This window comes from Plodia interpunctella, chromosome 3 (assembly GCF_027563975.2).
Source record: "Plodia interpunctella isolate USDA-ARS_2022_Savannah chromosome 3, ilPloInte3.2, whole genome shotgun sequence".
In the NCBI taxonomy this organism is placed as follows: Eukaryota; Metazoa; Arthropoda; class Insecta; order Lepidoptera; family Pyralidae; genus Plodia; species Plodia interpunctella.
Window position 1 is genome coordinate 11,551,476 of NC_071296.1, and position 13,116 is coordinate 11,564,591.

Genomic DNA, 13,116 nt, shown 5'->3' on the forward strand with positions numbered 1-13,116 from the left:
TACTTAGTTGGCTATGTCTGTGGGGAAACTTATTTAATCTTGTATGTATGTAGTTTAATTTTACAATAAAAAAAAAATACAGATATATGAACATTACATTTCTTATATTCGTGGAAATTTTGATTCATTACATAACTCCTTTTTTTTACTGTAGGTAAAAGTAATTTACATGTTAGTGAGAGGAGAGCCCGCCGACTTGGGCTTAAAAAATAAACGTCATATGTTATGTCACTGTCAGATACAATAAAAAAGTTTTGTCCATTGTCTGTGGTCTGGTAAAGCTTTTTGTTTCGTGATCGTGAAATTGTTTTCAGCGTTGTGCGTTTACATTATTTCACCCATAAAATAAAGTTGGAAGTACATATAAAATGGCTCTTTATTGTGCAAGTAAGTATGACAAACTATATTTCCTTAAATTCTACAACTTGGCGTTCTTATAAAGATTACTCCGCGCTACCGGTGATTTTGGCCAAACTTTCGATACAGGTGGCTTATTTCTGTGTTTCCTTAATAGATATTTTGCAAAATTATCTATTTAACTGATATTTTCGGCTACCGGAGTGAGACTCAATTGTAAATGATTAAAATGGCTTGAAAATAGCGTAGTTTAAAAATATAACCTAACTTATCCCTTGCAGTATCAAATGAAGTGCCAGAAGTTCCGGTGGTATCTCCAACATCGGGAGCAGTCTTTGAAAAGCGCATAATTGAAAAATATATTATAGAAAATGGTGTGGATCCCATCAATGGCAAAGATCTGCGAGTAGAAGATCTTATTGAGATCAAAAGTAAGTAAAGGCTGTTTTATTTTTATAAAATTTAATTACTTTTAATATGCTAGTAAATTAAACCTTCGATCCTGTAATAGATAATAAAATTAACTGAATAACAATAGGATCACATCATATTGGTAATTGATAGGTTAAATTGAAAAGAAATTCAATTAATTAAATACGAATAACAAATAATCGGATACAATTCTAATTCAATTCAATATATAGTGCCTGGAATCATGATATGAATAAATTTTATAGCCCCAGCAATAGTAAAGCCAAAGCCGCCTAGTGCTACATCCATCCCGGCGACACTCAAGAGCATGCAAGATGAGTGGGATGCCCTGATGCTGCATGCCTTCACACAGCGACAGCAGCTGCAGACAGCTAGACAGGCAAGTCTTCTAATATATTTTTAATATACATAAATGAAAATAAAGTAACTGTTTATGAAGTTGAAGGAGAACTGAAATATACAATTTGCTTATTTTATTTATGCTGAAGATGGTGGATCAATAGTAGTTTTCGCAGACCACATGCTTCCAGTGAAGGAAATTATTGACACTTGCAAGCTAACTCAACTTTTGGAAAGCAAAATACATATACAACAGTATCACGTCAACCTTATGTTGTCAATGCTGGCAGCCGCCTAACAAGGATGTTGACTGTTGTTAACATATGCGAATGTTTTGACAGGAGCTGAGCCACGCTCTGTACCAGCACGATGCGGCGTGCCGCGTGATCGCGCGCCTCACGAAGGAAGTGACGGCAGCGCGCGAGGCGCTGGCCACGCTCAAGCCGCAAGTGGGCATCGTGGCGCCGCAGACACATGCAGTGAGTCTTGTATTCTATTATGCTTACTTCTTAAATCCATTGGAATTGAGTGAAGAACTGTTTTACCGATGGACACTTGGCGAATTAGCAATTTCCCAAGGAGAGACGAGAAGCTACAAATGATTCTTCTGAAAGTTGTCAATGTTTCAATATTTGAGGAATGGGCAATAAATTCAGCGTTAATACTTGAAGAACTTTTGTCACTTCATGAATTTGCATTCCTGTAGGTACCAACTACAGGAATACATGTATTTAACAATTCAACAGAAATGGAACCTCTTCCTTCCTATTTTTATTCAACTCCAATGCTTTGTCTTTGGCTTTGGAAGAATTTGGGGAAAGCTCAAACAATGCAATGGAGAGAATAAAACAAGGGATTTAGTTGGTTTCAAGGGAAATTCATAACTACATATATTATGTATGTATCATTTTCATTTATTTATTTTTTGATTTGGTTGGCTAATTGTTTGAACAATATTCAACATTCAACCATACACATTCGTTTCAATGAGCACAGCTGACACCATCATTAAATAATGCAGTTATGTGTTCAAAGCGCGAAAGTTTTAAGGAAAATTGTAAATTTAGCAAACAGAATGTATCGTATGTATGTCGCACGTGCAGACGGAGACGGCGGCGGGCGACGGCGCGACGCCGGTGGGCATGTCGGCGGAGGTGGTGGGGCGGCTGCAGGAGCGCGCGACGGCGCTGACGCAGGAACGCAAGCGCCGCGGCCGCACGGTGCCCGACGGGCTGCTGCCGCCCGACCAGATACGCGCCTTCCTCACGCTCGCATCGCATCCCGTATGTTCATTAACATCTATATTAAGATTTTTTTTACGATAATTTTTTTCACATTTTGATTAATTTCTTTTAACTTAGCGAAGATCAAAAATTTCGAAGATATGCCGAAAGAAACTCATAAGTCACGCCATAAGTGCTTATTAATCTTGTATTTTTTTTTTAAATAATGGCAAAGAAATAATAATATTAATATTTTTCATATCAACCCAGTGCTGGGCCTTCCATTTTTCGTACTACTTCCTGTGTCCTGTATCATCAATATCAAAAAGTAATATGTGCTGCAAAATATGTCCACTCCAGGGTCTCCACTCGGCCAGCGTGCCAGGCATCCTGTCCCTGGACATCAACCCGTCGGACCACAGCAAGCTGCTGACGGGGGGCAACGACCGCAACGCCACAGTGTTCAACAAGGACACGGAGCAGGTGGTGGCCATACTCAAGGGCCACACCAAGAAGGTCACCCGGGTCATCTACCATCCCGACGAGGATACCGTCATCACAGCTTCGCCCGATCATACTATTCGTGTTTGGAATGTGCCTACGTGAGTATGGCAGGTTTTTAAAACTTGCTTTGCTACATTGTTGTACAGTCAACAGTACATCATGTTGCCCTGCATGAAGCGCTATGATGCGGTAGTAGCGGCGAGTTTGCAATGAATTTGGGTAGATTGATATGCTGTGACTGTACGTATGAGTACAGTCACAGATTAAATAAGGTACAGTTAAGCACATCACACAGAGATGACCTCGGTGGCGCAGTGGTAAAGTACTTGCCTCTGAACCGAGAGGTCCCGGGTTCGATCCTCGGTCGGGTCATGATGGAAAATTATCTTTTTCTGATTGGCCCGGGTTTTGGATGTTTATCTATATACGTATTTAGTACACAAGTCTCGATCTTACTTTGGGGCTAGCTCAATCTGTGTAATTTTGTACTAATATATTTATATTTTTGAGTCAAGTGAGATAGGTATTTTTTTTTCTAAATGTTACTGACAATCGGGGTGACATCACAATTCCTGACGCATTTTTATTATTTTGTTTTTATGAGCAACAAAATTGTTTATATAGTTCGGTCCAGTACATTTTGCGTGAAAGAGTAACACATTCTCACAATCGTTCGCATTTATAATATTAAAATGATAATTGTGTTGTTCGTTTCAGTTCCCAGACGACGGTGATGCTACGTTCGCACGAGGGCCCCGTGACGGGGCTATCGCTGCACCCCACCGGCGACTACGTGCTGTCCACGTCCACTGACCAGCACTGGGCCTTCTCCGACATCCGCACTGGTATCCATCCATCCAATACATACCCTTAGCTCACTATATTTTTAGTAACTTTATCAAACGCCCGACTTTAATCTCAATTCCTTTTTTGATTCAGTCGTTTGATGCGTAATTAAATAGGATTACGTTAACACAACACAATGCACTTTTAGTTTTAAGTCTGTCTAACACCATGTCGCATCACTAGAATGTGCGTGTGGATCTGGCCCCACTATTGCCCAGTCTCAATTTTACTTAAGCTGACTTTTAATAATCCATAGAAGTTGCATTGAATGGGTACAAATAGTCTTTGATTTACAAATTTAGGTCCAATCATTCAGCCTGTGATGGCATACAATTATATAAAAAAATATCAAACAAAATAATACTATAAAATACGATTTATATGGTAGATTTTGAAAATTGGATTATTCTATATTTTGTACTGTGTATCGTTGAACAGGTTCTCTCCTGACCAAAGTGAGCGACGCCTCCGGAGTCAGCCTCACCACGGCCCAGTTCCATCCGGACGGCCTCATCTTCGGCACCGGAACCGAAAACTCACAAGTCAAGATTTGGGACTTGAAAGAACATAGCAACGTTGCTAACTTCCCCGGACATGTTGGACCGGTCACTTCTATATCCTTTTCTGAAAACGGTTACTACCTGGCAACAGCTGCTGAAGATGCCTGTGTCAAATTATGGGATTTGAGGAAACTGAAGAACTTCAAGACGATCCAACTCGAGGAAGGTTATGTGATCAAGGAACTTTGCTTCGACCAGAGTGGAACATACCTGGCTATAGCCGGAACGGACGTTAGAGTGTACTTGTGTAGACAATGGCAAGAATTAAAGTTGTTCAATGACCACACCGCTGCGGCTACAGGAGTTCGTTTCGGAAAGAATGCGCAGTACATAGCGTCCACGAGCATGGATCGGACGCTCAAGCTCTATGGTATAGAGTAGTTATTCTAAGTTAATGTAAGTATTTGACTTGTTTCATTATATTTGTTAATATTAGGTTAGGAAATCTGACAAATGCCAATTGTATTTAGCGTGGAAGTAATATGTACTTTTAGTAGTACAGTCAACAGCACATCAACCTACCCAAATTCATTGCAATCTCGCCACTCTTCATGCAGGGTAACTTGACATGATGTTGACTGTACTTAGAAATTACGGGAGGCTCTTGCCTAGCAGTGGATTACAAATAGCTGGGAAGTAAGTAGTAGTTATTACTTCCATGTACAATCCTCGGCACTTAAGTTGAAGCAAAATGGCGACCGTCAGCGCAGGTTTAATTAAAGATATAAATGTTATTTGGTATTTTTCTTGGTTACCCGCGAAATTCAAAATACTTGTTTATTTTTTCGTAAATATTAACTACTAAAATCCTTTCTAATACTTGTGGGAGCGAGAAATAAAATTAGCGAGATATAGTAATCATCAATGTTTATTTCATTAAATATAACAAAAACACTTTTATTGTTAGGGTTTTTATAGTGACGCACGTCAAACGACCGTAGTGGGGGGTGGAGGGGGGGGAGACTGAGGCGTCATAACAATAAACATAAAGAAACCGTTTCAATTAAAAAAAAAAACAATATTAACGATTAAAAATATTTTTCTCCCACATACTTTCATCTCTAATTAAACCTGCGCTGACGGCCGCCATTTTGGTTCAACTTATGTGCCGAGGATTGCATTTTAATTATTCAGAATTTACTTGTACTGATTTAAATCGACTAATGGCAGTATGAGACTTATCTTGCGATTACTTGTGTGTCTAGTTGAGTTAGCCGACAATAGTCTAAAAAGAAAAATGACTAAGTATAATAATGTTTACAATCATAGTATATCTATATGGCCTGTTTCAGATTGTGTAATGAAATTAAATAAAAATACTTCATTGTTTAAAGCAGTTTGTAAATTCACATTGGGATAGTTTGGAGGATCAAAGACCTGACTGGCAGACTATTAAGGTTTTAAGAACTAAGTCAGTCAAAGATTTCATAACATGCACCTAAAATCCTTTAACTCGAGACCCTCAATATGGTTTTAAATTTTGACACAAGATTAAAGATAAATTACCGCTCGATTCCAGATCTTTTTTCATCTCATTATGATTTCCAAGATGTGCCGCTTAGGCATCCTCTATATTACTGTTTTCTAATAGTCAAAGGCCTCCAGCTGTCTCCACTCTGTTCCATCTCTGGCCATTTCCTCCCAGCAATGGTGCTGGATGATGCCCATGGGGGCATCACCCACATTTATGCGGATATTAAGCTATTTTATAAAACTAATTGTAAGTTTTAATAGGTTAGGTAATAATTTATAATTAAGATTTATTTTAACTGTTTATTCTAAGTCAACATAAATGATGTTTTTGTAAATGTTTAACCGATTCATTGCGATGCCTAATTTTGCAAACTTTTACTAATGGCGTTCAACAAAAACTATGTGACACGGCTGCCGGGTCAAGCGCCATACGATTACATGACACGCCTCCTGTGTCTTCAGCCATGTGGAAAAGAATACAGTATTTCAACCAGTTTTTACATGTTTTAGGCTTACATACTTTTAGTTGACATTCGAAATCTAACGCGAACATACAGAAACGTTGTTTCAAGTGATTATAAGTGGCATAACAAGTGTATTTTTGAAAATGGAAGGTAAGTGACATTTACTACTAGCTGCTCGCCCCGGCTTCGCCCGAGGTACATACATTTTCTCGCCGTAAAAACCATCCTTGAGCTACGAAGAATATTAAAAAAAAAGAATTGGCCAAATTGGTCCAGGCGTTCTTGAGTTATGCGCTTACCAACACATTTAGCGATTTATTTTTATATTAAAGATTATTTGAAGTTAGTTGGGCAAGTCCATTTTAAAACTATAGAAAAAGCAAAAAATTGTATTATCATAAGGTAACTTATTAAAATCAAAGCAACTTTTATTATGAGGCCTATACCATAAACACAATATTTTACATAGTTATCATATAAAGTTCACGCACGTGTCCTACGAAATACATATTATTTAGAAGTGACGTCACACCTAGGTAGCCTTCTCTATGGAACGTTTTGGACTCGCCAAAAAAGTGTGACTTTATGTCAAAGAGTTCTTCAGTAATCATGGTATTTCTTTTACTAGTGGGCTTATTTTTAGAGGTGTTTCCATATTTAAACAAAACAAAATTGAGTCATGTAGCCTAGGTATTATTAAATTGCAATTTTAAGCATCTGAAAAGGTTGGTTACACCTGCTTTTAATAAAATCATACAATTACCAGAAACGAAGGCTACGACCTTGATTTAGATGAAAAATAGCGACAATTTTGTTCTGGGTAGATCTCCCTAAAACCTAATTTGAAGGAGTTATCATCGATTTAAAAATGACACGGCTCCCGCGCCCTACGCCACACGTAAAAGAAAGTAATGGCACGGCAGGCGTGCCATCCGCAATGAATCGGTTAAGTGGTTCCCAGCAGATTTTTTCTTTTTTTTTTTTTATTATGTAAGTAAACAAAATTTCCTTCAATAAAGAGTATGAATATTTTATAAAGGATTTTTCTCAAATATACATAAGGATACAAATGAAAATACTTGACAGCATTTAATAAATGTATTTTTATAATTTACATTAACCAATAACCTCGGCTCACATCATATTTCAGAATACGGCATTATATACACTTAACTTACAGGAATATTAACATAAAACCTATCTACCATTATGTTTCTTATCGTGTTTATCCTTTATGTCGCTCATAAGTTCACCAGCCACTGGCTCGTCCGGTGAATTTTTAAATAAACATTTTGTCTATTATAGAGGGATGTGCAACTGAAGTCCTTTAGGTGTCACAAAAGATATAGAACTAAATGATAAAATTAAAAAAATATATTAGATTATGCAGACACCCATACAATACCCAGACATCATAAAAATAATAGATATGAGGTGCTTATTATTACTCCCATGGTTAGTGAGTATGTGCCAGTTCAACTGGATAACTCATAATTGGCATAATATACTCCACACAGACCAATCCACATCATGGAATATAAAAAATCAAGAAGTAGTTCTGAATGTGCCACTAAAAGTGAAACTATGGGCCGGTGCAGATCTAATGCGTATGCAGCTCGTGTGCAGTGTTCATGGAATGGAATTGTGGCTGGCTGCGCGGCGTACGCGTGCAGGCATGCGTTACAATTCTATACAATCCTTGCACATACACGCGACGTATCGAATGCAACGGCCTCGCATTTAATCTTGACATTAGTTAAAATTAGCTTTTTCGAACAATATACCTTTCTTACAATTTTTATTTTTTTTACATAACTCGTAACAGAATACTGTACAACTTGCACATATGTATGCGTAAGATTTCTTTGTGAACTGTTATTTAAGCACCAAGATATATTGCGGATTCTTTTCGATACTGATTCACAGAAAGCCCTAAAACCTCATTCACACGAAATATGTAAAAGACATTGATTGAAACAAGTTGGTACAGCCGACCGCATGACAAGTTACACTACTTGATCTTTATACCACGGCAAAAGTGGAAAATTTGCTTGAATTAATTAGTTTGATGTGCTGTTGACTGTACCTACTTACATTGCCTAACGTTTATTTCCACGCTCGAGAATATCACTTGTGTTAAATGCGATAACAGAACTTTCGTGCGAATGAGGCCTTTAAATAAGCTAAATATTCAGTCTCTCAAGTATAAGTTGAGTGGGGGCGCCACTTGCGTCATAAAATAAATGTTAATGGCTAGGAAACTTCGCTTCTTTGCCTGCGTCAAATTATATTTGACGCCCTCATCAATTCGTCACACCTTTCGAATACTTGTAATAGTTCATATCGTACAGTACGCGAGAATTCAAAATGTTAGTATTCACAACTTTTCACAAGTTCCAGAAAGGTCCTATGGTGTAGATCGAGAAAACTTTAGACAAGGTGTGAGCGCAGCCACGTGCTCACACTAATATTACGCCTGAGCCTATGGAACAAAAGATATTGGCGCTCTGTCCCGTTTCTCCTCGTGTCTACAAATGGATAACTAACAAAAATTGACAATATCTATAGCTTTCTCTGTCTACACTACACATTACGGCTACCGGCATTTGGAGTTATCGCTTACTATCAAATACTTAAACTACATTTTTAAAACAAACACATATGTACTGGTTTCGCTGGCTAAACAGAATTTGTAATAATGAGACAAATAGAAGTGTCGTATGTTGTAACTTCAATTCGACGACACTCACTAGTAACAAAAGGGCGCGGCCGTATACATACAGAAAGACGTAAATTAAAGATTTTACGGACGGAAAATGGAGCTAACGCTATGGTATCCGCTAGGGGCGCTGATGACAACTTTTAGTGTGTGTGCATGCGCACAAAGAATGCGTCTTTGACACTTCTATTTGTCTTAATATATTAAAGTCGAAATTATCTAGCGAGGTAGTAAACAGCGACGTTTTTGTTTAAAAATTGTTTTAAATATTCAAATACATTTTCTACAAAACAAACACAATATAAATAACAATTTTAACAATGACCATAGATACAACTACATGCCTACAACCCAATTTTGACCAGATGTACCGATTGTAGTATTTTACAATAATTACAAATTTAGGCTTCAGAATTCATCGTTATTACAACTTAATCAAATCAGTTTCAACTCCATCTACCTTAAATTTAACTAAAAATAAAACGAGTGGGCGCCATATGGCCGCACACATTTTGCTCTTGTGCAAGAGTATAAGAAGACTGTAAAATAATGAACATGATTGAATTTCAAGATGAAAGTTACTTTCGTATGTAGGTACAGTCAACGGCGCATCAAGTTACCCTGCGTGAAACTCTATGGCGCGGTAATAGCAGCGAGTTGCAATTAATTTGGCTAGGTTTATGTGCTGTTGACTGTACACGAGGACAGTCTCAAGTTATTATAGACAGACTGTTACTGCACTCATCCAGAAACGTCCATTGCTTTTGATTGGCTTCACAGATTTCTTAATCAGATTACAATTGGCTTATTAAAATTCGAGCGCGACAAGTCTGCAAGCTTTTATCCATTATGTAACGTTGTTAGTAAACTATACATAATTCATAAGCATTACTAACAAAATTTGTCTTTGTTACTTGAATAAATAAAAATTAATTAATTTATAATGCAAAAAGCTAGTTATTATGTATGGATTTGAAAATTATATGTGCAATTGTTGTTAAACTGGAATATGTTAAGCACAATTGACAAGTGTGATTTATCTATATGTAAAACAAAATCGGTTTAGTCACGACATTTATTCAATACACATGTTCTCCAAAAACAGCTGGATCTGGATTTTCAAGAAATTTGGTAAATGGGTGGGAAAGGTAAAGCCTGGAATATAACATAGGTTTCTTTTTATATAGAAATTCCAATGGATGATGGTGTGGATCCCCAGTGTGCAGCTAATCATAATTACATTAGTGAACACGATCCGAGAGTATCATTGTGAACGAAAATACACTAGACATAGAAGAATGACGTCACTTCATTGTTGAGTTTAGAAAGAGTAACAACTCTTATCTTCATTGTTCTTAAACATTGACGTATTGATTCTAGATATAGTACAATATGTGGCCGATAGATTCAATATTGGTGCAATGAAGTACAAAGTACACAGATATTGAAATAAAAAGTAGTTACAAAATAATTCATTGAATATTGATAAAGTCCGTAAGCTTGGTCAAAAGTATGGACTTTAAGAAGTTAAAGAAAATCAGGGATATGTGGCGATCTTATATATTGTGAGATTGATTAGACATGAATATTTTATCAGCCTATAACACATTTTCAATTTGAATATAACACGACTGCCGCAAAAAAGTCTCACGTAGTGACTATTACTTGGGTTTGAGGAACAATACTTTAGATGTAAGGAAACTCACAAACATAGGTGAATGCGGAATAAACATGACTATTTTTCTAGGCAGTCGCGTCAAATTTAGCGACGACTTCACATACCGTCGGGCGACGAGTCGTGCAAAGTGTTCGACTGGTCCGGAGCCGGCGGGGGCGGCGGGGGCGCTCCGACCCGGTCATGCGAATATGAGCCAGAGCACGAACAGTATCGCAACCCACAGGAATATTTTAGATAGGAACTGCTCTTCTTCATACTGGGCCGTGCCGCGGGGCGCTGCAAAGGGTTTTAGATGAAATAATTCATTATCAGTAATTTGTTTTAATTTGGAGGCACACCATTGTGACCACAACTAAGAAAATATAATTTAAAATGTCTTTAGGACTCTCATCAGAATATGTTTACTTCATGTTTTAGATTGATTATCCATTCCATGCATCTATACAGGATTGGTTGAGGTGAAAGGGTTTCATTGTTAGAAAAAAATCAATAGGTAGCTGAATTTTACCATAGGGCATTTATCTGCTATTCAAATTTATGAAAGTCATATGCAATGTACTCTCTTACCTGCACTAGGTCTTGGGTCTCCAAAGTTGAATGTTGATGTGAACACTCCAAAAGGGAATGCTCCAATGCCAAATGACATATGGAACCCTTCACCAAACCCGAAGCCTGGGAACCCAATGTTGTTCTCTGGCTCTGTGCGCTGGCCAGCCGGTCGTGGGGGCACCTGGAACATAGACAATGGATCAGTACATTAACATTTTTTATTTAATGATGTTGGAGACATCGCCTTTAGTAAGTAAAATATTTAATGCCATCTCTCACCTTCTATACTCCATGCAATATATTTAACCTTCTTAAGTACTTAGTGGTCTATTCATTAGGTAGCAACCAATTTGAGTAGTTTTACTTTGATAAGGGATGTGCCACAGCCAAAATAAATATTTCTGATACATGTAAATCAGTAAATTGGATGACTTTGCAACATATTATAATAACAGGGACCTGATAAACAAATAGGACTAAAATTGGTTTGTATATTATATAAACCCCTTTATTATCAGTATAGTTGTAGATTGTGGCAGGAATAACACACCTTATTCCTGGGGTCCTCCTGCTTGGTGTTGCCGCGGCCGTACAGCGGGATGACCTTGTCCCGGCTGATGGCCGCCTTGCACACCGGACACACCTGTCTGCTCGGCCGAGTCTCCAGCCACTGGTGCAGGCATGGCCAGCTGGATATAAGCAGATCCTTTTTATTTAATGCCCACATTTTATTCAATAATTACAGATTCTAAATAAAAGTTTTTTATAATCTAATTCTATTATAAAAGTGATAAAAGAAAGCATATATTTTCTATGTTTTACCTTTTGCATAAAATCAATTGTATAAATGTGAATAATATTTGTATGAAATAACTTTTTGCATAAGAAATACAAAAACACAAGAAACAAAAACAGCAGTAATTTGGGATAAGTATCCCATTGTGGGATCTCCAGTCAACTGGCAAGAATAAAATCTATAGAAACACAGGGCAAAAGAAGCCATACAACAAAAGAACAAATTCTATGGCCAGACATATACTGAATTTTGACATTATTTACATCCAGTGATTTTACATAATTTAATATTGTTTTAAAAAAAAAATATTTGGGTCAGCATTTAAATTTTTTATACTAAACAAATATTGTACCTACTCCACAGTATATTTTCAACATACAAAAAAGCTTTTTTATATTCAAATCAAATAATGGATTTGTTCTTTCAACGATTCCAAGGAATATAATGCTTATTTTTTTACAATACATTTACAATCTTCTATTAAACTACATAGGTACTGCTGTTGTAAGTTTCCAGATGTCGCGAGTTTATACATACCAAAAGAGATGGCCACACATGCTGACCACGGCATCGCGAGCTGTGTCTAGGCAGATGTTGCACTCTAGCATTCGTTCATCATGTTTGTCTTCTTCGCCGCCTGCGTCGCCCCCTGGGGCTGATGCCGACGCGCTCGCTTGAGCTTCGCTCGTCTCAGCCATCGCTCTGCCACACAAAACACTCTAATCATCAAACACTATTTATATTAGGTCAATAATCACAAAAATTACACCTTATCGTAGAATACCAAGGTGACGTCTAATGACACGACAAAGCTAACTAGAATCATATAAAACGCTTCTATTTAACGATATATCTTAGATATAAATAAAAGCAATCACCTGGTAATGGAAAAAGTAAATAAAAACTTGCTGATATTCACAGAAATTCCATAAATCACATCCCAAATCCCGTGGTTTGATTTTGATGATCTGTCTGTAGCTGTCAAATTCATGCATAGATTAATGATAGATTATTGGTACCGTGTGACTATAGAGTAAAAGACCGGGCGTGCTCTGTTTCGAATATTTTATTCGAGCCAAGTAAACAGATGAACAATATTACCTACTTACTGTTACTATAAATTACTGTTTTATCTGTGGGTCATTTCATGTAAAATGTTCACAAAGCAGCACCACG

At 37.3% G+C, this 13,116-nt stretch overlaps 2 protein-coding genes across 2 annotated transcripts; one reads left to right on the forward strand and one right to left on the reverse strand.

Annotated features, from left to right (window-relative positions):
- Nucleotides 1–265: 265 nt before the first annotated feature.
- Nucleotides 266–5,918, forward strand: Prp19 (Pre-RNA processing factor 19). Its single transcript, XM_053769768.2, has 8 exons — nt 266–387; nt 639–788; nt 1,035–1,168; nt 1,470–1,607; nt 2,232–2,411; nt 2,712–2,953; nt 3,573–3,700; nt 4,140–5,918. Exons 1-8 carry the CDS (start codon nt 369–371, stop codon nt 4,640–4,642), a joined length of 1,494 nt encoding a protein of 497 aa, XP_053625743.1. The 5' UTR covers nt 266–368; the 3' UTR covers nt 4,643–5,918.
- A 1,364-nt stretch (nt 5,919–7,282) lies between these two features.
- LOC128683810 (E3 ubiquitin-protein ligase RNF185-like) lies at nt 7,283–12,973 on the reverse strand. The gene is made up of 5 exons (XM_053769769.1): nt 12,819–12,973; nt 12,478–12,642; nt 11,695–11,833; nt 11,163–11,325; nt 7,283–10,871 (listed from the first exon to the last, which is right to left on the reverse strand). Exons 1-5 carry the CDS (start codon nt 12,929–12,931, stop codon nt 10,774–10,776), a joined length of 678 nt encoding a protein of 225 aa, XP_053625744.1. The 5' UTR covers nt 12,932–12,973; the 3' UTR covers nt 7,283–10,773.
- Between the last annotated feature and the right edge of the window lie 143 nt (nt 12,974–13,116).